Below are 27,935 nucleotides of genomic sequence, written 5' to 3' on the forward strand. Positions count from 1 at the left end.
TTCTGACACCAAACTCTTTACTGATTAAAAGTGTTTCTTTGGGTGGAATATATACTGCTCTGTGAACATTTAGGTTTCCACTTATTGCTATAGACTGGCGTTACTCAATATAATGCACTGGGATGGTCATAATGCAATGTAATGCACTCCTAAGGCTCTATATTAACAACCTAAGCACATGGTGTAAATGGCTTAGGTGCACTTAGGATGTGTCTTAAAGGGCCTTAAAGCCAGCAGACTATCTACAGAATGAGCCGAATAACCCCAAATCCCTCTAAGGTGAAGAATGCATGGGAAGAGGTAGCGATTTGTATATTTATGTAGACAATAATAATATTTACATTTTAATCCATAAATTTTTTTCAGATATAAAAATATTTGCTGCTGCACATCCCTGTGTGTGTAATAAGCAACATTTATGTGCATTTGGACCCGCCAATCACTAACGCTTGACCAATGGCGTGGTTTATTTTAGTTGCTTCAAAATAGAAAGACACCAACAATGCACCCTAACAGACTTGCTTTTTAAGACCAGCATGTTAATGGCAGCACAAATGGACCCAAATGCATTCGCTATTTAAACAACATGGCGCACAATGTGAAAATGATAACTACACCTGAAGCTACAACTGAAACTAGCAAAAAAAAACAAAAAAAAAACTTCATGTCTGGTGACCCAAGTAGAACCCAAAGTTTTTGTTAATATAATGGAAATGAAAACGGAAAAACCCAACCAAGTCATTAAAAAATGCCATTTAAATTTAACTGAAGAAATGAACCCATTGGTGGGTTTCCCCATATATGAACATTATGACAACCCAGCATTTTAGAGTGTACCATAATTATCAATGAACTGTATAACTTATTTAACTAAATGCTGTTTACAACAATTGATGAGGTGCAACTTAGCTCTAAAACACTGGTGGTTTCAAATTTTTGGTCAAACCTAACTGTTGGGTTTGGTTTTTGAATGATTTTAAATACTAATTTTTAACCCAGCGGTTAGGTTTGTGCATATTTGACACATTTTTTGGAGTGTATAATATCTGCTTCTTTTTCTAGATTTTGCTCCTGTAATTTTGCAGTATTCTTCTAAAACTTGGATAACTTTTCTTAAGTGTAACAATAATTCATGCACTTAACATTCATTTTACACTCTAAATTGTCTTTATTATTCATCACAATTCATGAATATTAATACAGAGGGCCAGTTACACTCACACAGCTTACAAAATAAACATTCATGTGCATCCCACAAATGTTCCAAGCTGGTTTAATAATAGTTATGGTAAAAAAAAAATCATAAAAATTTGAATATGGCACTTAAGTGAGACACGTCAATCACTTGGGAAACATAATGAGACAAGCAAAACAGAAGAGAAGATGCTGATTTCAGTAGTCTCCATTTTATTGTAGTCAAAAATGGAAATAAAGATATAAATGACTTCCCTTTCCTGTCCTCTGACTCTTGGTCATGTTGTTTCAAACTTTTACAACCGAGTCCCACTTGCCGTTTAAAAGCCAATTTGCGACAGGCCTGAAAAGAAAAGTCTGCTGTAAGTTACAACTATCCACCTAACATTAGAATGGAGTTATTTGGGTAAAACGGAAGTCTCACCTAGATTAAGCTTATCTTTCACAGCCCAGCAGATGCAGTAGTGTTGAAGAAGCTGTTGGAGAAGTTCCTTTTCATCTAAAAACTCAAGACGTTCAATTCTGTGATTGTGGAACAAAGAAAATCACGGCAGAGATTTTTATCTGTATTTTTCCTGGCACAGGCTGTAGTTAAAAATACACACTTGATTACAACTGTACTTGAGTGTTGGCTTTACCTTGCTACATCTTCCTGAGGAAGCATGCTGTAGACCGTCATCATGTCCAGTGCGTTTACACTTTCCCAGCCTGAAGACAAAAAGCGCTCCTTCTGTGAAAACACATGCCAGGGTTCTCATTGTTAACCACAAGTAATACTTAAAAAATACTCATAAATTATTATGAAAAGTATTCTATTTTTATTTCTTGAAACAATTGTGAAGTATATAAAACAAATATACACTCACAAATCTTGTAGTAGTTTAATTGAGGTAAAAACTAATACAACTTATAATTTTTTCTAATTTATACATACAATCGCTGTATATATTTGAACAGTAAAACTAATGCAAAGTACAAAACATTACAATTACAAAATATTAAATGAAACAAAACTGTATAATAATTATTTAATTATATAATGGAAGTGAAAATATCAACATTAATATTAGAGCATGTGAACATGTGCTGGACTGTGGACTGATGTACAATGACATTATCAGCAGCAAGATGTTCCTGAAGCTCTTTGGAGGTGGTCTGTGGCTTGTCTGTGACCATTCTAACCATTCTTCTCCTTTGCTTTTCAGATATTTTTCTTGGTCTAGCACATCTTTCCTTTTACAAGATCTGTTCTTGTGGCCTTCCATTTTCCTACTATATTTCTGACTGTGGAGATGGAGACTTTAAACCTTTGTGATAGCTTTTTGCATCCTTCTCCTAATTCATGTTGATGAATTATACTAGCTTTTAGGTCATTAAGAAGTTCTTTTGACTTAAGTTCCCATGTTACTACCATCTGGTTCACAAAAGGGAGAAGCACAGCTAGCAATCACCTGTCTTAAATATAATTTTTCATGATTAGTCTCAATACTGCTACACTACAGATTTCTGTCTGAAAAACATAACAATATAGCTTTCTCCAGAAACCGAATGGCATTTCGGTATTTCGGTTCGATTAAAACTAAATTGTAATGACTAATGGATGTTTTTATGTTGTGCAACAAATAAATTAACCTTCCCTGGATTTTTATCATATAATTTACAGGATTCCAGCAAAATCTGTAAGATGGTTTAAAATCAAAGGTGAAGTAAGAGAAAAAGATAAAGAACAGACCTAAATCAGTTTTGAATAGTGAATCTTAATAAACATAGTTATATCATTACACGTAATACATTAAATAAACCAAATGACCAAATTCTAACATAATTATAAAGGTTCACTTCTCCTCTGAAAACAGATTAACCTGAATTTCATGTAAATGTAAAATCATGCTGAGAAGATATCCTGAGGTGTCTACGGAGGTCACAATGGTGTAACCTTGAGAGACTTGCGCTGATAATGCTTTTGTGAGACTGAAGTGTTGGCGTTGACCACAGTAAACAATGACTTGAGCTTAACTGTGCTGTTTTCCTGAGTCTTGATCACCCATTGTATGCTGAGCAGGAAAACAATTTTGAATTCCAAGTACAACCCTGTGTAATGTTTTGATTGTACATAGCAAGACACCATTTCACTGTACGGAGCAGAACAATCACCTTTCGAAGAGCCATACGGTTCCTCGTCACTAAAGGACATTACGAATACAGAGCAATAAAAGTTCATGCACATTAAAAATGGACATATTTCCTACTTGAGAGTCGAGGGACTGACAGAGGTCCACTCCAGCCAGATTGCACTCCTTTCTTTGCAGATTCTTAATCATGATGTGCCCAAAGCAATTATTCATGTTCACGATTGTTAAGGTTCACTAAATCACTCGTATTAATTTTGTGTTGTTATTTAGCAGCATTAAGTTACTACAGATTTTAAAATCCGCACAAAGGAGAGGGCGCATAAACTTTTGTATAGCCTATTTTTCATATTCAGTTTAATTTCACACATCTCAATACTGCTACTCTACATATTTCTGTTTGAAAAACATGACATTATAGCTTTCTCCAGAAACCAACTGGCATTTCACTGCGTTGTTCTCTTATAAAGAAAGAGCACATTACTATGCAGCCACAGAGGGGTGCCCAAATTTTTGCACAAAACTGTATGTCCAGTCAACACATTTCACTAGGTATTTAAAAACAGAGTAAATCACATTCCTGTGGATGTTTTTGAATAAGAGAATTCTTTTAATTTAAAACATTAATCATTATTTTATCATTTTATGTGAGGACAACCACTGCTTTGTCGTTCCTCGTCCTTAAAGTACAATACGGATACAGAGCAATAAAAATTCATGCAAATCTCCTACTTGAGAGTCCAGGGACTGACAGAGATCCACTCCAGCCAGATTGCACTGCCGCCTTTGAAGATTCTCAATCATGATGTGCCCAAAGCGATCGTTCATGTTCACCTAAAAAAAGATGAACAGTTAGCTGAGCAGACAAAAGTAACTTTTTGCCATCGTGTATGCTAAACTAGAGTATACGAAAGAAGCGTGTGATGAAAATTTTGCCATCAGCACAGTTCACTCTCAGTATGTGTGCAATGATTTTTCGTATTTTGATCACAAGATAGCAGTTTCACAGATTAAAAAAATTAACCAGAGATAGACTGCATACAAAATTTGCATAATAATAATAATAATAATAAATTGTATTTATAGTGTATGGAGTCAATCCAGGGCCATATATACTAACGAAATAAAATAAAGTTTTGTAAAGAATAAAATAAAGTATTGAGCAAAAAACATAAATAAATAAATGCAAATTTCCAAAAATTGCAAAGAAAAAAATAAAAATTAATTTTGCTAACAAAAATAAAGAACTGCAAAGGAAAAATTTGAGAAAGTTTTGAGAAATGAAAATTTTATGTGCAAACAAACAAAAAAACTGCAAATAAAAATCAAGCAGTGTAAAAAAAACAAACAAAAAAAAAAAACTATATATTTGAAAAACCTGTTTATAGCATTGCCTTTACAAAACCCGTCCAGTCAGTCACAATGCACATTTTGATTTACTTTTTAGTCAGCTAAATTTGAGATGCTGTTTTCACTTTGCACTTCACGTTTCTGTGCGTTTCACTTTGTGGCCCTGATTTGACAAGGGGTGGAGTCAAGGGAACTTGGGCATTTAAGGCAAGCGCATACCTGCCTCCATTAAAGCAACGTCATTAGCTGGAGACACAGTATCATCAAGGTGGTCTTACAGCCCAGTAGGTCCGGACCTGGCGTAAACGGCCAAGCTCCCCTGTAACGTTTGATTTTGTAAAGGCAATGCTATAAAAAAATCTTAATTTTTTCAAAAAAATTGCAAACATTTTAGTTTTTTTTTTGCTTGATTTGTATTTGCAGTTCTTTATTGTTTGCAAGTTTCATTTTAATTTCTTGAAACTTAATTTTCCCTTTGGCGTTCTTTATTTTTGTTATCAAAATACTTTTTTATTTCTCAAAAATTTATTTTTGCTTTGTGATTTTTGGAGATTTGCATTTATTTATTTTTTGCTCAATACTTTTTTTTTTTTTTTGCAAAACTTTCTTTTATTTTGCAAGTATATATGGCCCTAGACTGACTCCATAATAGTGCGCTTTTCTCAGACCCAAAAGGCTACAAAGCATACAAGGCAAACAGTAACAAACTGTAAAAACACTACAATACGACAATAAAATATGAACAATAAAATTGAATGATTAAATTGACAAAAACAATCAACCTAAATTAAAAGCAACGGTAAAATGGAGAATCTTGAGAAGTTTCTTAAAACAGTCCAAAGAAATGGCATTCCTGATGCTGATGGGATAGACCATTCCATAGCTTAGGAGCACTATACGAAAAAACTCTACCACCCATGGTTTTAAGTTTACAACGTGGCTGATACAGTAACAGGATAAGTCTAGATGCAGAACGAAGACTGCGGGTGGGAGAGTTACCAGGTCACAAATGTAGCCAGGTGCTAGCCCATGCACTGCTTTTTATGCCAAAATCAAGGTCTTAAAATCAATATGTGACTTAACAGGAAGCCAGTGAAGTTGCTGGAGTACAGGGGTGATATGTCATAATTATGATTGCATACAAAATCAATAGCAAGTGCACTTCAGCACATATGGACATCACTAGTTTCTTAGGCGCTGTTCATACAGAATGCATTTTTCCTCTCCAATGTGCTACTTTTCAATTGTTTTTGAATGTAAATACATGCTTGATGGACATGTGTGACAGTTACGTTTTCAAGCGTCTCTGACCACCGTATTTTTAGATGCTGTGTGACATTAGCCCCTTTCACACATATAGACCTTTCCAGAAAATTATCGGCAATTTTCCGGAAAGGTCTGTATGTGTGAACAGGCCCTTTTTGGAAGTACCGGTAAATTCGTTCCAGCTATTTTCCAGAAAGAGAAGTTGTAACATTACCGGTAATTTGCCGGAATGCTGCGCTGTGTGAACGCAGAAGGAAGATTGCCGGAAAGAGCGCGTGACATGAGACGTCTTTTTCCCAGACACATTTTACTGCTAGAAGTTAGTCAGATGACGTTTATATGTTCATCTTCATGCCAACAGTGTAAATAATTATCGATAAGATGCTTATGATAAGCCGTTGTTTGTTTACCTTCAAGCTCTGCTTCCTTCAGTTGCTTGACGAGTCGCGTGTGCCTGTGAAGCAGCCGGTGAGCGCCAGCACACACACATATCATCTACATCTCGACATGCGAAAGTGTTGCTCTATATATTTTCATCGAAGTTGTTCACTATACTGATCCATCCACAGAGTTTGTAATGTAGTCAAGAGTTTACAAATACAGGCCCAGCTGTTTAGAGGTCATTTCTGGTTGATGTCAGAATTTACCTGTATTTTGGAATGGATGTGTGAATGGTCTTTTCCGGAAAAATTCTGTAACGTCCTCGCCTGTGTGAACAGCGCTTTTTAAAAAAAAATTTACCGGTAAAGTCGTGCCGTAAATTTCCCAGATATTTACCGGTATCACTGTGTGAAAGGGGCTATTAAAAAGCTTTCAAATTTCACATGCAGTGCAGCTCATCAATGTCAGTTCCACAGCAATGAACCAATCAGAAGAAATCGGAGGTGGGTTTAGTTGCCAGTTTCTGTTTACAAGCGCTCAGTGACTGTGTCTGGAATCCCCTTATACCTTATGCTGTGCTTTTGAAGATGCATTCAGTGAAGATGCATTCGGTGGGAATGAGACCATACAATGTTCTGCTGTGATCTTGATCTGCTTTTCTTCCGTTTTCTCCACAGTTCATTGACTGTAATGTTTCTTGGCCATGACTTTGTTGGCAGGGATATTAGTGAGATTTTCAATCAGGTTTAGATCAGGACTCAAGGTTGCCATTTAATGCATTCGTTCATCGATTTTCCTTTGGCATAGTCTCTATTTCAGAGTTCGCCACAGCGGAATGAACCAATAACTATTCCGGCATATGTTTTACTCAGCGGATGGCCCTCCAGCCGCAACCCATTACAGGGAAATACCCATACACACTCAACTCTCCTATTTACACACACACAATCATAAACTACGGCCAATTTAGTTTATTCAGTTCACCCATAGCGCATGTCTTTGGACTGTGGGAGAAATGGGTACACTCAGAGGAAACCCACACAAACATTGGGAGAACATGCAAACTCCACACAGAAATGACACAGCTGGGACTCGAACCAGAGACCTTCTTGCTGTAAGGTAACAGTGCTAACCACTGAGCCACTGTGCCATTTAATTACTTAAATTAAAGTTTTCAGTTTCAAGGAACTGCTGAAAAATTGCTGGCTGACTGAGCGATGAATAGAGGGAAGGAATCGGATGTCGCAGAAAGAGCTTCTGATAAACCTTTGCTTTCACTCTGTCATGTATCTGTACGTGACAAAACTCCTGCTGCAGACTGACAGAGACCACCAAACCATGACACTTTATCTCAACTTTAACTGGCTTATTTACACTTTGGGGCTAGTCTTTCCCCAGTGTGAAAGACTGATTAACATAATGCTTCTCATTGGAACCAGAAACCTTTAAACAGTGTGTTAATACTGGGAGCTGAACTTCATGCTGTTCAGCGCTGAAGTGACAGTCAATTATCCAGTGAGAATTTCCACATAATCTTGTCTTTTTTTGGGCACCCAGCCTTTTTGGGGTAATTGTACGAGTGGGAGACATTGTAAATATGCCATATTCTAGAAATCACAGGTTTGCAATAACCAACTTTTTTTTCTATGGCTAAAAGGCTCTTCTCTTTGGTCTTTATCTGGATGACCCTCTGTCGGAGGGTTTTAGTCATTTAAAGGCTCACCATCTTGCAAATTCTGTGAAAACTGTAAAGTTGAGCTGCTGGTTAAAGGTGCTGTATGTAAGTTTTTGACACTTCTAAAGCATAAAAATACCATAATATGTTTGCAGATATTTAAGAAGTATGCTAAGTGAACATACTTGTTTATCTGAAAAACAATGCTGAAGTCAGATATCCTGCATCAAAAATGTCTGTTACATGCCAGAACGTCTGTCTTTGTTTTGGCTCTTATAACCCGCCCAATACCACTTTAGTCAACTATATTTCAACACCATTGGTTGCCTTGTTGGAAAACTGCGTATTTCATTCATTAGGTCAGGAAGGCTCACAAAGCATGCAACCGTGACAGAAATGCGACCTCCAGTGGACAGTAGCAGACTCCGAAATGAGACGCAGATTCAGAGTCTACATGAGGTGGTTATTAATTAGCAAATAATATAAATATTACAAACGTAAACATTAGGTGAGCAGGTTACATTGTAACCCCAAAACATGCTTCGTGAGGAGATTTGCAATAATAAGCAACCTGGCTATTTGCACCAGATGAAACATGACAGAAATTTAAATACAGCCATTTAGAAGCACAAAATATGCACTCATTCACGAAATAGTAAGGTTTATAATGTAACAAATACATATTGAACCTCTTTAACATTATTAAATGAACATGCCGAATCACTGACACGTGTTGGTTTGCGTTATTTCACAGTCAGTGTAGGGGGGGAAATAGTTACAGCGTAACGCCGCTATGTAATTTAATTACAAAATAAATGTAACGGTAACTCGTTAAGTTACTGAGAAAAAATGTGTAACTAAATTACAGTTACTTATGAAAATAGATTTAAATCTAAAAATATTCTTTAAAAATCTGGGATATGTTGAATAACATTAATCTGTTGCTTTGCCTGTTTTTGATATGCAGGACGCCTTCTGCTAAAGCCATTTAGTCAAGCGGTGCTATTCTGATGCTTTTAATTGGTTTTTCGGTTTGAACTTGCGGTGCAAATTCATGATATATTAAGACTCACAAAATTAACGATTTGTGAAATTCAGGGCTCTTCTGGTGAAAGCGATTTTATCGCATTAGCAGTGTTGGGCAGTAGTGCTGCTACAAGTAGTGACGCTACTAGCTTAACTACATTTCTCAGTAGCATCGCTACTTTATAAATCAAATCGCTTTTCAAAAGCTAAGCTACTTTTTTTAGTCAAGTAGCGCAGTGGCGTCCACACAAGTTACATTTACCGATCGTGGATCAATAGGTGACGGCACCGACATTCACATAGCTGTAAGGCTGGTGTCTAGCCGATGAAAGTAAATCCATATAATAGCGAGACTGACGATTTCTTCTTCTTGTTGTTTTTGAGTGGTCGATAACAAACTTTTTGCTGCGTTATTGCCACCTCTCGCTCTGGTTGGAGACAACGCCAACCAATTAGGCTAACACGAGAAATTTGCTTGATGGAAAGATGACTGAGGGAGAGGAGGTCTATTTCTTTATATATATATATATATATATATATATATATATATATATATATATATATATATATATATATATATATATATATATATATATATATAGTTTACTGTAGTAAAGGCTAAAGTAAACCTGCACTTGCGTTAATTTTGATCCAGGAATGCAAAATCTAGTTCAACCACTGGGTGTCAAACCTACATACTGCACCTTTAAATAGAGTTTTATGTGACAGATTAACGCCAATAAATGTGAGTAAAATGTTCAGTAATTTTGATCAAAGTTCTTGTTTTAGTTCTCATTTTTTATTCTGTGCTTTAGAATATATGCAACTCATAAAATACAGTATGCTTCAAAATGGCTGTTAGAAAAACTTTGAATAATACTAAGCTGTGACCACAAAAGGTAATAAAAGTGTCTCTAATTCTGATCTCCACTGTACAGTAGTAGGCCAAAACAGTATGCAAAAACAGCAATAAGTCACCAAACTCATAAGCAAAAAGCCTTTGTGTGATACTGAATCAAAAGTATACCCAAAAATAATAATTATTGTCAGTAAAACATATCCCTAAATATTCCCCCATCCAACCTCAGATTATAATTAGTGTGCCATATGTAGTGTTGAAGTCCATTGAGTTGGGTGATAGTCAGTCTCTGTTTGTGGAAACCATAAAAATGAATGAAAAGGGGTGTGTGTCTAACATCTGTGTTTGAGCATGCTATTAAAACCAGTACTCTTTGATAGATTTAGTGTTAAACTGAAGTGAATGTTGAGCTATAATGAAGCCACTCAACATAATTAACTTACCTGTTCATAGTTAATGAACATGGCCGTGGGAAAGGTTTCTGCAATCCAGTGCACTAGTCTGGACGACTGTTCAGGGCTCATGTACACCAGCACACATTCAGACAGAAAGAGCGTGGGCAATCTGGGTGGAAAGAAGCAGGAATGCTGGGATAAAAGAATGTTAATGGCATAATCCTTCAGCTCATATCAATGGTGGGGAAGTAGCCCTTACAACACCCATCCTATGATTAAGCTTCCTCATACAGGCTAAAATAACTTATGAACTACGGGTAGCAGTTTGAAGTTCGGTGACATTAAAGGATTCGGAACATTAAACTAACCAAGAACAACTTGTACTCATACACTATTTATTAGTCTAGTTTAAAGTGTCTAGAGTATTTGTATTAATTGTATACCAGTAATGTACCACAAAATAAAATAATTTAGTTATTAATAATAATAATATACAGTATTTACAATTTTACATAACATAAAAAATTTTGGGGTAAAAATATCAAAAAAATGACAATAAAAGACCTTTAGCCTTGAAAAGAAAAGAAGTAAAAACAAATAACCTCCATTCCAATATACAGATACTTATCAAACTAATTTTAGATAATCTTATTAGTTTGTTAAACGAGTAATAGTAGGTAAAACTACTTCTATTATAAAGCCGGGATCACACTGCACTTTTCGTTCCATAGACTTCCATTCATAGGTATGCGAATGCAGGAGTCCAGAAACGCAAACACGTGCGACAAGTTTTGCATTTCACTGCATTCTAAAGTTCAAGCTTTCAAGGTTAATTCTTACCGGCGAAATCACATCAGATGATTATGTGAGACCAATAGAAGATAATTTAAAATAAGACATTTAAAATATAGAGCAATCGCAAATTTTTGTTAATGTCTAATTATACTGTTTAACCCCGCCCCTTCTCGCAGTGCCGTACGACAGAATTTTGCAAGCACAATCTCTAGTGTAACCGTAGCTTAAGTCGCTTTGGACAAAAATGTCTGCTAAGTGACTGACTGTAATTTCCATGACTTTTCCAAAACCTTGTGGGTTTTCCTATTTTTCCAAAATTTATCCAGGCCTGGAAAATGGCATGTCCAAATTCCATGACTTTTCCAGGTTTTCCGTGACTGTATGAAACTGCTATTAAACAACTGCTTTTAATTATTATCATTTTTACAAAAAATAATAATCAAACATCACAACATAAATATAAAAAAAATGTTTCTTGTGCAAATCAACATTTTTGAATTATTTCTTCAGAATCATTTGACAAGATTAATGGTGAATTCATGGAAATTTCATTCATGCCATCACATAAATTATATTTTTAAATATTTTAACTTGCAATAATATTTAGCAAAATTACTATTACAGCCTAAATGAATGTGCAATTTTTTGTTTTTTTAAAAACGTCCATACCACAATATATATACATATTCATCTTTGCCATGATGACAGTAAATAATATTTGACTAGATATTTTTCTAGACACTTCTATACAGCTTAAAGTGACATTTAAAGGCTTAACTAGGTTAATTAGGTTAACTAGGCAGGTCAGGGTAATTAGGCAAGTTATTGTATAACAGTGGTTTGTCCTGTAGACTATCGGAAAATATATAGCTTAAAGTGGCTTATAATTTTGTCCTTAAAATGGTGTTTAAAACATAAAAAATTGCTTTCATTCTAGCCGAAATAAAACAAATAAGACTTTCTCCAGAAGAAAAAATATTATCAGACATACTGTGAAAATTTCCTTGCTCTGTTAAACATCATTTGGAAATCTTTTAAAAGAATAAAAAATTTAAAGCGAGGCTAATAATTCTGACTTCAACTGTATATATACACATACATATATACATACATATATACATATATATATATACATATATATATATACATATATATACATATATATATATATATATATATATATATATATATATATATATATATATATATATATATATATATGTGTGTGTGTGTGTGTGTATAAACTGTAAACAATAATAATTTGGATTATTTTATCTAATTTTTTATAGCATTTTTATATCAATCATTTAATTAATGCATTACCTAAAAAGAAATCTGATTGTTAACTGTTGCTAAATTATATTTTAAATATCTGATTAAAATTATATATCTTTTAGGAAAACTGACTCAGGAAGAGCATTTTTTTTTTTGCTGAGAATGTTACAATTTGTTCCCCCCATGAATTGAAACAAAACAAGAAGTTTTTTCCTGGAGACTGAACATTACGGTAATATCTGGACGCACACAGCAGGAAATCATGTATTTGGAAGAGCACTTTGCGTGCAGCGACAATAGATTTTCCTGACTTTTTTTGTATTTAGCATCTGAGCGACTGATGGGATTTGCAGACAAGCTGGTAAGCGTTAAGACGCCACATTAGGGTGGACTGAACAGGAAGTCGCAAAAGAAAGCAAAACAAAACAAAAAAAAAATAGACTCAAGGTGAGAGGCCTTGAAAAAGATGCCATTGATGTCATACACCTTCTAGAACGGTAGCTTCCTTCGGGTCTCATCAGTTCACATCAAAGAAAACGTACACTTATTGACGCATCTGAGGAACCACTAAATGCTCCCATGTGTACTATTGTTATCAGGGGCATCAACAGAGATGCACAAAAACAAAACAACAGATGCTTGCAACTCCTACTGGGATACCTAACAGGATGGATCAACCCCATCTAGGATGCACAAAATTATAAAGTTAACTTTCTAGTACATCAAAACTTAGGCCTCAAATGCAATTGTTTTCTTACACAAAGTTCTACCAATGGTTAAATATAGACAATATACAGCTCACATGTGCCAATTTTCACAGGACACTTTTCCAGAATCTCTATATTGCGCAGACTGGTCGCTGTATGACGTCGGCAAGAGTAGTACGTGTGTTTTGAGCTTATTGCTAGCTTCTTAGGCTATTTATCAGCTTCTCTGGCTATTTTATATTCATATTTATAAAACAAATTTAATAAATAAAATTTTTCTAACCGTTGTGTGTTGTTGGGGATGATTTCATCCACTCTGGGGTGATTTTGAGTCTTAATTTTGCCACAACTTTCCTTGTTTCTGCAAATGGAATGATTTTTTGTGACAAATCTTATTTTGACACATATTTTGAGAAAATATTTTAGAAAACGCCCTTTTTCTGCTCTCAGAACATAATAAATGTGGTAAGTGTTTTTAAAAATACATGATAAGTGTATTTAAAAATTACAAAGTTGTTTGCACAGGCCTATCTAAAGGGATAATGCTGCCAACTGATGATCAACAGTAAAAATGACAAATTTTTCCTCTTCCAAATAGGCAAAACCACCAACAATCAAGACTGCATGATTATATGGTGTCATGACTTTGCAATCAAAAAATGTCATTCTAATGGAAGTAAAAATAAACAAAACATAAAACGAGAAATCAAATCTAAAACCGTTTTTTACGATTTACTTTTGATAAAAGTTCTACCATTTCTGAAAAATACACATTTAGAAACAATTCCTTTAAAGTCTCTCTAGATAAAATAGTTTTCTGATAACATTAAAAACATGTTTAAGTTTATGCTTGATTTAGCAATATTTGTTGATATTGCAATATTGTCATTTGTAAGAGAAATATGGAGCAGATGGCTTCTTATACTTTGGTATCGCGCTCATGGTCCTTTAATTTCATAAAAATATTGGTTTACGCCATGCCAAAGAAAGAGAAGTAAGCATATTTGCATTGATTTGACCATTTTCTGTTGATCCCTGTTGATTCTCACATCATGATTGGTCAATTTTGTACAGTGCCTTCATGTTATTGGTCTAACTACTTTTCAATCATTCAGGGCTCCCACTATATACAAATTCCCTGATTTTCACTTTAAAACTGACTTTCCATTTAAGATTGGCGAGTCCATTGTAGATTAAAATGTGTTGAGACTTCTGGTCTCATTCACTTCCATTCATTTTTAGCAAAACAAAACAACTTATGCTGTTTGATGTTCAAATTCATTATATTTTAAAGGGGACCTATTAAGTCTATTTTTACAAGATGTAAAAAAAAGTCTGTGGTGTCCCTAGAGTGTGTATGTGAAGTTTAGCACAAAATAGCACACACTTTTTTTTATAACTCTTTGAAACTGCCTCTTTTAAGCTTTGATTCACATTTAGCCGTTTTGGTGACTGTCGCTTTAAATTCAAATGAGATCCCAGTGATTTCTTCCAAACAGGGTGGAGCTACAAAAGCCATTGCGGCTGATTCAAAATGGGTCTCAGAAGAAGGCAGTCTCCAGTGTTCATTTGTGCATTTTAAAACTCCACAATTCTAATCATGTTAGTCGCTAATCTTCAGCAGGTATGGTGAAAACTGTAATATTGCTCAGGGCTGTTTATGCTATCAACCCCCTCTGATGACATGTACTGTAGAATAAGAGAATGTCAATCAAAGTGGTTCTGTACACTGTTTTTATCAAGTGTAATGCTAAAAAATACATTTTTATCATTAGACTTACCATTTACCATCTGACTTTTTTCAGTTTATATCTGTAGAAAACAGAGTGACTGGAGAAGGTGCAGCTAGAGCTGATTGTAATATTCCACCTAGAAAATCTTCTTTTGGAATTTGATACCACAATCTGTTAGAGAATGTGTATCTTTTAAGTCATTTAAGTAAAAATGTAAGAAATGGCTTTTTAATAATCAACACTGTTTACACTAGGCTTTTTGATATTGTTGTTGTTTTTGTTTTCTGTTTTTTATTTGAGTATTGTTTGTAGTTTGAATTTGTATTTTTATTGGCATGACCTTTAACATCTGGCTAACGGACCGCCAATAAAAACCAGTGTTTGGGCTAATTTTGGTACATTTACAATCTTGGGGAATGTTGATTAATGTACCTTGTTGTAAAAACTAATAAACTCAAACTCAGTGGGTGGCTATATTCACACACCTGAACAAAACTGTGTTTAAACCCTTTATAAAATTTATTTTTTCATAATAAGTCCCCTTTAATATATTCAATTGTCCATTGACAAGCAGGAAATGAATAACATGGCATGGAAAAAGTAGACCAATCATAAGAATAGGCAAAACATGTGAAAAAAATTTAGAATTTGATGAACGAATGTGAAATTTGAAATGACAAACAAAAACCTATAATATCCCATCACCTAAACAAGAACTATACATTTCTCTGAACATTACCTTTTGCAGGTGTGCAATCTGCAAAAACAAATATAAAAATCCTGGCCAGGACGTGTCCCATGAAAGTGGCACATATGATCACAACATGTGACAGAAGCAACAATTAAACGTGTGAACTTTTCTGAAAGACAAATCTGCCAATCACAATAAAGATAAGAGAAGCTCATCCTGATGTTGCAACTGTATCTCCCTTGATAACCTTGTTGATAAAGCATCACAAAACAATTTTAAGGTGCAATAGAAAGACTAAAAGAGCGCTCCATTTACATTTAACCCAACCAGGGTTGTAGTTTTACAGTACGTACTCTGGATTGATCTGGAACTTTTTTAGCTTGTCCTCTAAAGTAGGGATGTCTCTTAAATCAGCACCGATAATACAGTATCTGTCAGAGTCCAAACTATGACCATCTGTCAAAAAGACAAAGTCGAACAGATGAGAGGTTACACTGAAAATGATCAGCAAACAACACAGTAAGGTATGAGTAATAACGTTTGATATTCAATACCTAGAAGAAGCGAATCAGTGGAGTGAGTCTCAATCAGGGGTTTCGATAGTGGAGGTTTTGTCCTGTAGGTAGATAGGTAGATAGGTAGATAGGTAGGTAGGTAGGTAGATAGATAGATAGATAGATAGATAGATAGATAGATAGATAGATAGATAGATAGATAGATAGATAGATAGATAGATAGATAGATAGATAGATAGATAGATAGATAGATAGATAGATAGATAGATAGATAGATAGATAGATAGATAGATAGACAGACAGACAGACAGACAGACAGACAGACAGATCCTTGTATTAATCATTTACTCAAAAGTGTGATTGAAAACATTTTTATCTCTGTGATCGCTATCAGATTTTTATCATCAAAGTCATTCATGTTTATCATCAAACAAACAGCTTAAAGTCAACCATTAAAAAAAAAACAGTTCTACACTTGCATGCTGTATGTAAGATATACTACTCAAAATTTGGCATCTTTTGTGTAAATCTGAGCGAGTTTGAGTTTAAACAACACCAGCTGGTTACAGGCAACTGTAGAAAAAGGTTGTGAGAAAAGGTCTAGTATTTGACACTTTGGTATTCTGTTATCTAACGGAATGAGGGTCTGGATTGTATTGTACAGGTATTACGTAACTCTCTGTGTACACAGCTTGTGTATCTGTAGTCTGTATATCACTAACACACACACACATACACACCCATGCACATGTGTGCTCACACACCCACTCACTCACTCTCACTAGTAGTTATCTTATTGGGGACTTTTCAGGTTTCATCAAGTCAAATTTAAACCTTTTTAAGACAATTTTGAATGAAATTTTAGACTTCTACAGTGTTACACTACTGATTGTTTCAATAAAATTTTTTTCTTTTTCTGCTTGCCACAAATGTAGTTATTTCTTAGCTACATATTTTAATGCATCAAAATAAGAAAATTATATATAATATAGCTGAATACACTTTTTTCCAACATAATATTTCTTTTTTTTTAAACGAGAAGTTTAACATTGTTAAATGTATATTTATTGTGAAGACAATTACATGTATAATTAAAAAAATGGCTTTTGGCCTAAATGGATTGAGTATAACTCCTATTCAACATAATATTTATAAATAGGCATGAAAATGCATTATGTCTACTACTCCTTACTTCTGTATATGTTCACTGTTAATGTCTGACAGCTGATGTAAATTGTATGTCTTTGCAATAAATAACCTAAATATATAAAAAAATGGTTTTATCGGCCTGATTAAGGTAGCTTTACTTGGACAGAGGAAAAATTAAGACTTGTTTAAAATGATTAAGGAAATACAACACAGAATTTCAGTAAATTTAGGACTTTTTAAGACCTAAAATTTTGTTTTCAATTTTAAGACATTTTAAGGCTTTTTGAGACACCACAAACACCCTGTCATATACATAATGGTTTTTACACTGTACAAATTGTAAATACTATAGAACAAAATCATTGCCAAACATTCATTCATTTTCTTTTCGGCTTAGTCCCTTTATTAATCTGGGGTCGCCACTGCCGAATGAACCACCAACTTATCCAGCATATGTTTTACGCAGCAGATGCCCTTCCAGCTGCAACCCATCTCTAGGAAACACCCATACACACCCATACACACTTATTGTTATTATAATAAACATAAATATTATTATAATAAATATTATATTATTATAATATAAAAACAGCTATGTTCAATTTTAGGATCTAAAAATACAAACCTTTGCAATTCCAGTCATTAAAATGCAAGCATTTGTTAAATCAAAGTATTTTTCTTCGGTTTCTGCTATTCAACAAGCTTTTTTATTTCAATACTTTTGGCTTTGATTTTGTTCCATAATTATGTCTCTCTCACACACGTGTGCAAACTTGTCACATAATATAAACTCCACACAGCAATGCCACTTGGTCCAGCTGGGACTCGAACTAGTGACCTTCTGTGAGGCGCCTTGTACTGAGCCCCCGTGCTGCATCAAACATAACAATATTTTATTTAGGATTGAAAACATGAAGAAGCTAAGGGAATGCAATGCTTATCGTGATAATATCATTACGTCTAAAACTGTCATAATATAATAATTAGTAAAAATAACAATTATGGGTAAAACTATTCACTCGATCCACAGAGCAACAATTCGCAATACTAATTTCATATTTTCAATTTTACACTATTTTCCCCCAATCATTTTGAACACAGTTTATGTATTAATTTATTATTGGCATCAAGATTTATGACAAATTTAATGGTTTGCCTGCTGGATGAATGGCGCCACATGTTATTTTCTATTTTAGAGGCGTTCATGGTCAATGGGACTCATTAACTAGGTTTACAGGGTAATCAAATTATCTGCTTTAATCTGAATAAGACAATATTATGATTAAGATGTTTACATGAGTTGCTTTTTGAATGTTCCTTTCATGATCCCGTTTTACATGTTATAACACATAATTCAATTAATGTCCTTGCGTCACAACACTATCCACATTTCCTCCAGATTTTCATGTAATTTCGGGTGTTTCATTTTTAATTTGTCAAATTTAACAGCAGTTTGGCAATTTCACTTTCATTCAGGAACATTTCATTTTAACATTTCAGATTAAATTAACCCAAAATTGCTGTTTATATGGTAGACTCTTAATCAGAGAATGGCCTCAATCGTATCAAAATCAGATTATTGGTGTCCATGTAAACGTACTCATTCACTGTAAAAATTGCAGTTTCTGTGGCAAAATCTAGCCCATAATCATTAGCATGCTGGACATTTGTTACAAGGTGCTTGTGCTGAGAAGCGCTTTAAGTTTTCATCAAATGTGGACCTTTGCATTATGTCCAAAACATGTCTACATTGTTCTAGAAGTCTTATGTTTTTTTTTAAACACCTTTGCAAACCAGAACAATGTCTGCATTTACATTGCAAGTCTAAAAGCACAGATCTGATCTTTTAACTCCATCTAATTTTTTGCCTGACCGTTTACATTTACCTCAGACATGTCTTGTGTCCAATATCCGTGCTTATCTCCACTTATCTCCCACCTAAAAATCTTTCCATTGGCTTTCACAACCATAAATGCAACAGTTGACCAATTTTGAATGGACTTTTACTTATTCATCTTTATCAAGGTTTGCAAAATATAACCAACAACAAGTAATTAAACAAATAAAGTAAAATCAGCTTTTTAATCATAAACATTTTCTATTTCTATATTTCTGCTATGTCTCTTGTGGGAAACACCAAGCAGGAGTGGTGTACATCTCCTGGCTCAACTGACTTCCATCCCTTGCAACATATAAATATTTTGACAGTGCGTACAACTCGTGCTTGAAACAGGTGTGAAATGATGACGTTAAATGCAATCCTTGTTGGAACAATGACGCAACTGACATGGAGAATCGGAAATGAATGTTTAGATGTAGGTTGGATGTCCAGATATTGTATATCTGATTTAAAACCATTGGAAATGACTAGATTAGTCCAAGCATGCGTTAGATGCGGATAAAAAAACTATTCTGGCAGTGTAAATGAAGCAGATGTTGCTATGTGTTTAGATAGAAGAGGCTTTCTTCTGTCAACCCTTCCAAACATGCAAGCTTTGTTTTGTATTTTCTAATTCTCTTGTCAAGAGCTAGAGTCTGTGGTGAAGTTCTTGGCTTGTCTTCCATTTCTCATAGTCAGATCTTTTGGGTGAGTTTTGCTGGGACGCCCAATCCTAGGAATAATAGTGTCTGTTTTGATTGTCTTCTAGTTGAGAACAAATTGACTGTAGAATGTTGAAGAAATCGTTTAATGACATGGCTATGACCTAGTGGTACTCTATTGAGGAGGTTTACGAGGACATGCTTTGTGTCCATGTTATTCAAAATGCTTAAAAACTTACTTAATGGGGTATGTAAAAATAGGATGTTTTAGTCCTCATAATAAGACCATACATCTAGTGTATGTATGTGTGTGTCAATATCACACACTCTTAAAATAAAGTATCACCATCTTTAAAAAAAAACTTTTTTAGATAAATTATATTGTGCTTTGTGTTTAATATTCATACCAAATTAAAGTTTTACAAGTAGTGATTTATCCCGCATGATTAAACTTTTTCTCCAAACCAGCCTACAAGCTAAAATGATTTTGACAGTTCAGTCAAATATTGCTGCAAATGAATTACACAACGCTAAACTGTGCATAACTTAAATCACTGGGAGAACAGAGACGGCTAGCACAGAAATGCTAGAGATCAGCAGTAACAGATAAAAAAAAATGAAGCAAATGCAAAAGCAGTCGAGTGCGTAAATGGCATCTGGTTCTGTCTTTTATCATCCAATTCCTCTGAAATGTTCTTCAAACCATGGCCTTTGCTTCATTTGAACATGCCAGACTGTTGCAATACACATCTTTGGCAAACAGCAGCATTGGGCTTCATAATCAATCATAAACATTTCTGTTGAGCTTATAAACGCAACAGATTTGTTTACACTTGACCTCAGTGACTAAATACTGCACTTTCGTAAATTCACAGATAAAAAAATGTACTGATGCATATTAAAGATACATTTCTGAGCTTCTGTATGATTATAACACTATTTTTGAAGTTGCTGAAGCCATTATAAAATAAAGACATTTTGTGGGTCATTTGAAACTGCATATATACAGGTACTATATGTGTCAAAAATTTCAATAGAGTAAAAGTCCATTTACTTTAATAATTTGTTTCCTAAAGTGAAACTTGGATGTTATATTAGTTCACTACACACAGAGTGAAATATTTCAAGCCTTTATTTGTTTAAATTTTAATGATTGTGGATTAAAACAAATCCAGTATTTCACAAAAATTAGAATATCATGACAAAGTTCAATATTGCAGGCTCCCTGTGTTTCAATCTAGTCAGCTTATAATGCAAAACACCTGCAAAGGTTTCCTCAGCCTTGAAAAGGACTTATGCTGCGGTCACACTAGAGTTTGTGCATGTGAAATTCTGTTGTACGGTGCTGAAAAAGGGGCAGGATTAAACAAAATGATTAGATATTAAAAAAAGTCGCATGAGCTTGCGTTTTCGGTCTAATGCATCCATGTGCATATGAATTGAAGTCTATGGGGAGAAAAGTGCAGTGTGACCGCAGCTTGAGTCTTGCTTAGTAGGCTTTAGAATCATGGGGAATACTACTGATTTGTTGGTTGTGCAGAAGACCATTATTGACACCATCCATAAGGAGATAAATTCTCAAAAGGCAATAGCAAAATAAGCTGAATGCTCACAGAGTGTAGTATCAAATTATATTAACAGAGTGCTAAAAGAAAGGGAAAAATGTGGCCGGAAAAAGTGCACAAGTGACAGAGATGACGGCAGCCGTGAGAAGATTGTCAAGAAAAGGTGATTCGGAAAAGGGCTGGTGTCAGTGCATCAAGAACCACCACATAAAGAAGTCTGCATGGCATGGGCTCAAGCTGTAGAATTCCATGCATCAAGCCACTCCTGAACAAAAAACAACATCAGAAGCATCTGTGCTGAGCTAATGAGAAAAAGTACTGGTGCGTTGCCCAGTGGTCCCAAGTCCTCATTTTAGATGAAAGAAAATTTAGTATTTCATTTGGAAATCAAGATCCCAGAGTCTGAAGGAAAAGCAGAGAGGCACAAATGTCACGCCGATTAAAGTACAGTGTTAAGTTTCCACAGTCAGTGATGGTTTGGGGAGCCATGTCATCGGCTGGTGTGGGTCCATTGTCTTTTATCAAGTCCACAGTCAACGCAGCTCTATACCAGGACGTTTTAGAGCAGTTCACGCTTCCTGTTGCCGAAAAGCTTTTTGGAGACGATGATTATGTTTTCCAGCAGGACTTGGCACCTGCCCACAAAGCCAAAACTTCCAGTTCCTGGTTTAATAGCTGTGGAATAACTGTACCTGATTGGCCGGCAAACACACCTGACTTAAACCTCATTGAAAATCTATGGGCCATTAAGGGAACGGAGACTCCGAAATGCAGATGAGCTGAAGGCCAATATCAAAGTAACTTGGGCTACCATAAAACCTCAACTGTGTCAAAGGCTGATCGCCTCCAAGCCATGCCACCTTGATGCTGTAGTTAGGTGCAAAAAGAGTCCCAACAAAGTACTGAGGACATAATACAGTACATTAACACACTTTTCAGAAGGCCAATATGTGTTTAAGATCCTTTTTTATTGGTCACATGAAATATTCTAATTTTGTGAAGTACTGGATTTGTTTTTTTTTATTTATCTTTAATCATTAAAGTTGAAATAAAGGCTTGAAATATTTCACGTTGTGTGTAGTAAACTAATATCATATACAAGATTCACTTTTTGAAAGAAATTATTGAAATAAACGGACTTTCCCTCAATATAAAATTTTTTTGGAACATACCTCTAGTATGTGAAAAACAAATAGCATATCAGAATTTATAGTATTCGAAAAACAATATGTGAGAAGTACATAGATGATTTACTTCCAGTGAGATTCTGAAGTGCACATTCAATGGACACTTTACTATCCCATATCCCATGAGGCCCAATTGATTGCAAGTGAAGTGACAAGTAAAGTGACTCATGCGGGTACTTCATGTGATCATGACAAATGATGGATGTACAGTACATCTCATTTCCATTCATATGACTCACTTTCATATTATAAAGAACATACTATTCTAGTGGTCATGATGTAAATTCAAATTTAATACCTACTTATGTAGTATGCAATTTTGGATGCAGCATAGGACATTTTTATACATATTCTATTAATCAACATTAAGCTGCTAATAACAGATAAAGTACATCTTGGCGGTTGTTATCGCACCCTGAAAGGCTGATGCAAAGCTGTTGAGTAAGAGTGCTGTTGTATAAGACTGAAGAGACTGAAGAGCTTTATTCTGTAAAAAACAATCACCTGTGCTTTATTCCATTTGTTACTACTATGGCTATTTGCCATAAAATATAAACATTTAATACAAAACATTGTTTTGAGCTGTAATTGAAGAGTTCAGATGCAAAAACCTCTAAAAGCCATCTGAAATTTTTTTCTAAAATGAGCATTTTTATCAGGCTTCTGTGTGTAGGTTCAGTCGTCTTACTTTAAGGGCAAAGAATAAGTTCTTTTCATGGTCTTCAAAGTGAAATATTCATTCATTCATTCATTCTCTTTTTGGCTTAGTCCCTTAATTAATCTGGGGACGCCACAGCGGAATGAACCGCCAACTTATCCAGCATATGTTTTTACGCAGCGGATGCCCTTCCAGCTGCAACTTATCCCTGGGAAACATCCATCCTTACACACTCATTCACTACAGACAGTTTAGCTTACCCAATTCACCTATAGTGCATGTTTTTTTTGGACTTGTGGGGGAAACCAGAGCAACCCAAGGAAACCCACACGAACATGGGGAGAACATGCAAACTTCACACAGGAATGTCAACTGACCCAGCCAGGGCTCGAACCAGCAACCTTCTTGCACTGCGCCACCATGCTGCCCCAAAGTGAAATAACTCAACATTAATAAAGGAGGCTAAGTATAATGCTAATTTTCTATAAACTTTTCAGACGGTTTTTGCATTTGAACCCTTCAATTGTTTATTACTGCTTTAATTAAAAGCAGAAACAAAAAAGCTGAATTTAGCATACACTAACCCAGTGTTTCCCAACCCTTTTCCTGGAGGCACACCAACAGTACATATTTTCGATGTCTCCCTTACCTGACTAATTACCTTCAGGTTCTGGAGTCTCTTCTTATGTTCTAATTAGGTGATTCAGGTGTGTTTGATTAGGGAGACATTGAAAATGTGTACTGTTGGTGTGCCTTCAGGAACAGGGTTGGGAAACACTGCACTAACCTATGTATTATTCAGACACAAAATGGTGCCAAACAGTCTAAAATAGCAGAATGAAAGACAAGCATATAAATATGAATGTCTGTATGTGGATGTGAACGTACTTACTAACGGAAAAGGTGATTTGATGTACCTGGATGAGCCAGTGTTATTAGTCTGAGAGGTTGTTATCAAGAACTTACACAACTTGGAATGTTGCAGCTGACCAATCAGAATCAAGTATTCCAAACAGCCATGTAATAATCTTTATTAAAAAGTCAAGGTTAATAATCAGCACATCTCTGTCATTAAACTGTATATAAATGATGCAATCAGGAACAGGGCTTTAACATTTGCTGACTGCATTATTTTTATGCAGTTTAAATTTTTGGTAAATATAAAAGAAAAGTGTATTGTATTTTGATGGAAGAAGCTAAAAATATAAAAGTCAGACATGAACAACAATGAAGATTGGAGAGGTGGAGTAGGGTTTTCTTAAGGGTTAAAATGGAGTGTGATCAAAAACTCACTGTACTACTGTAAAGATAAACCTTTGCTAAACTGATGAATGTTAATGCAATACTGCCAATGTGACATGGCTGTACCTACTGTAATTCTTAGTGACTGTAGTTAAATAGCAATTTAACAAAATATAAATTCATCATAGACTTAACATCCCCCACTCATTCATTACTCACAAATGCATAAGTATTAAACAGTATTCCTTCAAGCATGACATTTCAAAATGATAAAGAGCACTAAAGCATCAATCAATTTTAGTCACTACAAAACAAATCAGTTATACAATTTAGACATTGAGGGGGGGTGGACATGCTTGATGAACCTACTCATCTTACACACTGTCTCCCTCTAGGGGAATATTACTGAAGAACATGCTCAGCGTTTACAGCAAATAACTGACAAATAAATAATTATAAAAAACAGAAACACTTTTACATTAAGGTCTCATTTGTTATCATGTTTATTAGCTAGCATGCACTAACATTACAGCATTTACTAATCTTAATGTTAGTTTTCAGAAATCCTATTGTTCTGTTAATTTCAACAAGTATTAATAGATTTTTAAACATTATTGCTGTGAATTAACATGATATACAGCTATGACATTAATTGCTAGTTAACTTAAAACTGTTAACCAAAAGAACCTTATTGTAAAGTGGTACGCAGATATTATAAAAGTAAAAACACCTTACTTGATGTTGTGTATTTTTCTGGCAACTATCATCGGGAAGTCAACTTCAAAGAACTTTTTTGGCATAATGTTTTCATCCTATGAATAAAAAAAAAAACACATTTAAAATATATTATTTTACTTTGACTGCTTTTCATTGGGAGTAAAATAGCCATTAAATGGAAAAATTATATTAGTATATCTAATTACATTTACTAGCTAACTTAAAGGAATAGTACACCACAAAGTGACATTTCTGTCATCATTTACTCATCCTTCAAACCTGTTTGAGTTTCTTTCTTCTGTTGAAAATACAGTAATATAATTTAAAAACAGCTGGAAATCTGTAACCACTGACTTCCACAGTAGAAAAAAAATACTATGAAAGTCAATGGTTACAGGTTTCCAGCTGTTTTCAAAATATATTGTGTATATTGTGTTTTCAACAGAAGAAAGAAACTCAAACAGGTTTGGAACAAGTGAAGGTGAATATATTTCAAACTATATTCTTTAGCGTTCAACAGAAGATAGAAATTAATACAGGTTTGGAACCACTTGAGGGTGAATAAATAGAGAGTACATTTATTTTCTTTTTTGCATGCCTTAAATACGCCTACGCCTTAAATAAATATGAATATATTGATTTTTTTAAACTTTGTTTCTATTTTAATTATAGTATCTATCTATATATAAATTGTCATATTGAGTAATAAATAAAAAGTAAAAATTAAACAAAAATATTTTTGTTTAATTGCTACTGTAATGTGAATACAGTCAGAATACTTAATCTCAAAAGTCAAATGCTAAATGAATCAACCTTTAATCTCCAAAAAGTAGTATCCAGTCCTGCACCAAGATTCACCACCTGGCAGTCACATTGTGTCTTCTTGAGAAAGTCATCAAGAAGGAGATTCATCCCTTTGACACGTCCATAGTAACCTACAGCAAAAATAAACACATTTTAAAAAGTGAAGTTCACTTAAAAATGAAATTTCTGTCATCATTTACTCATCATCCACACACCAAGTTTCTTTCTTCTGTAGCATGCCTGTAGCTGGGGAGGGGGGGTGATGGGGGGGTTTCGGAAGACCCACCCTTCACTGACAAAGGTCCAGAATTTGTCCCATACATGAGCTCATTTGTCATATTTTGACTGCTATGCAAGCATAAACAGTGAAAATAACCCATTGAAAAAGGCTTTAAGACCAAGCTGAATCCTCTGTTGGCTGTTGCTTCAGTGTGACTTTAGCTAATCAGTTTTGGCCAATGCTAACAAATATTTTAATTTTATAATCTGACGTAGGAGAAGTCTTCTTTTGCTGTTGTGTTGTTTTTAAATAGAGAAAACATTTTACAGGGAACTTTTATTCTAAATCTTGGACCTGATTCTTGAAACAAACAAAAAGTGTGAAGCACCAAAATGAGACCAAATTCAATTAATTTGAATACTATTTTGGCTGTAGTTATTATCCATGAATTTTCAAATGTAACGTTGACAAAAGAGGCTAGAAAAATTGTGAAGCTCTAGATATTATGATTATGTTTTAATAATGTTTTTTTTTTTTTGAAATGGCCAAATTCTGACTGGGGACACTTGAATGTGATAGCTAGTTTGGTATTTGCCTAATAAATGACAATCAGCTACAGTTTCATCAAAAATTAATACAAAAATACATCACCAAGTGTGGTTATGATGGCTATCTAACAAGCTAATCCAGCAAAAAATGCTGCTTAAGTGTCACTAAAATGCGATATTTAATCTCATAATTGAATAGAAAATGAGGTATATAACTGCAAAAAGATCCACTTTTTGAGAAAAAAAGAACCACCCTATTCACCTGGCTGGCTACGGGTATGTGTTGAGCATAAAAAACAGCCATTGACTTCACCATAGTATTTTTTTTGTACCTACTATGGATGACAGTTTCTGCTTTTCTCCAACATTATTCAAAATATCTTGTGTTGTGTTCAACAGAAGTTAAAAAAAACTCATACATGTTTAAAACCACTGATAATGAGAATATGTTTATTGTTCGGGTAAGCTATCCCTTTGATGTAACGCAACTGCACACATTGACCGGCAGGAGGAGGTATGTAAACAATCAATCTTACCTCTGTTGATCTCAGGTGCTTTCCGTTCACCTATTTGCCTCACAAAATACTGGACGTAGAGGTCAGTCCAGTAACCTTTACTAGTGGCAAACCTACAAACAAAACACAATAAAAGCCACACGGTTACAAGAAATAAAATGTTATTATTATAAATGATCATCGAATCATATAAACACACTCCTTATTTTGCAAAATGATTGTAATTGTCAATATGCAGTTAATAATATCTGCGACACTGCACAACCACGAATGTAGCAGTATAATATTTTACTCATATGATAGTACTGTGAAAGCACAAAAACTAAACGTGGCTAAATATCGACGCATTCAAATATACGAGTCGGTGTTTTCTCAATATTTTTATTGCGCATCACCTTTTGCATATGGACGCGTCGTCGCAAGTTGCTCTGACCGCTTCGTCAGCAGTGTCAGAATCTGTAAATGATTGTCTGGATGCCATGAACACTTGTAGTTTTGAAGTAATATAGGAGTTATAGTCATAAACGCTGAGTTAAATACACATACTGTTTTCGTGTGAACACAAAATGCTAAATGTTGGCAAACTGAGCGGGTTCCTGTCGAAGAACTCAACAGCGTAAGATTGCGTCATTGACAATATTATCAACAGATAATTTAAATAGTTCTTCAAGCACATTTATTTCGATTAATCATACTGGTTATTAACAGAAGCAAATCTGCACCGAGCGCTCCGGGTGACAATCACATGTTTACATCTACTTCCGGACCGGTGACGGCACTTTCCCATAATACATTTCG

At 34.7% G+C, this 27,935-nt stretch overlaps 1 protein-coding gene across 1 annotated transcript; it reads right to left on the minus strand.

Moving 5' to 3' along the window:
• Positions 1-1,144: 1,144 nt before the first annotated feature.
• lcmt1 (leucine carboxyl methyltransferase 1) lies at positions 1,145-27,903 on the minus strand. The gene is made up of 11 exons (XM_056469775.1): positions 27,533-27,903; positions 27,159-27,250; positions 25,864-25,985; positions 25,069-25,145; positions 16,031-16,092; positions 15,830-15,932; positions 10,324-10,444; positions 4,056-4,157; positions 1,833-1,924; positions 1,619-1,716; positions 1,145-1,537 (listed from the first exon to the last, which is right to left on the minus strand). The coding sequence occupies exons 1-11, from the start codon at positions 27,616-27,618 to the stop codon at positions 1,515-1,517; spliced, it is 978 nt and encodes a 325-aa protein (XP_056325750.1). The 5' UTR covers positions 27,619-27,903; the 3' UTR covers positions 1,145-1,514.
• Positions 27,904-27,935: the final 32 nt, after the last annotated feature.

Source organism: Danio aesculapii, chromosome 12 (genome assembly GCF_903798145.1).
Source record: "Danio aesculapii chromosome 12, fDanAes4.1, whole genome shotgun sequence".
Classification (NCBI taxonomy): Eukaryota; Metazoa; Chordata; class Actinopteri; order Cypriniformes; family Danionidae; genus Danio; species Danio aesculapii.

What these genes read in the sequence shown, in the direction of transcription:
- lcmt1 (XM_056469775.1), bottom strand. Translation starts at nt 27,618, where the DNA reads ATGGCATCCAGACAATCATTTACAGATTCTGACACTGCTGACGAAGCG. An exon ending in AGAAAAATACACAACATCAA is followed by an intron (nt 16,093 to 25,068) that starts GTAAGGTGTTTT and finishes ATCTACCTACAG; the next exon opens with GACAAAACCTCCACTATCGA. An exon ending in AAGTTCCAGATCAATCCAGA is followed by an intron (nt 10,445 to 15,829) that starts GTACGTACTGTA and finishes CTTTCCACCCAG; the next exon opens with ATTGCCCACGCTCTTTCTGT.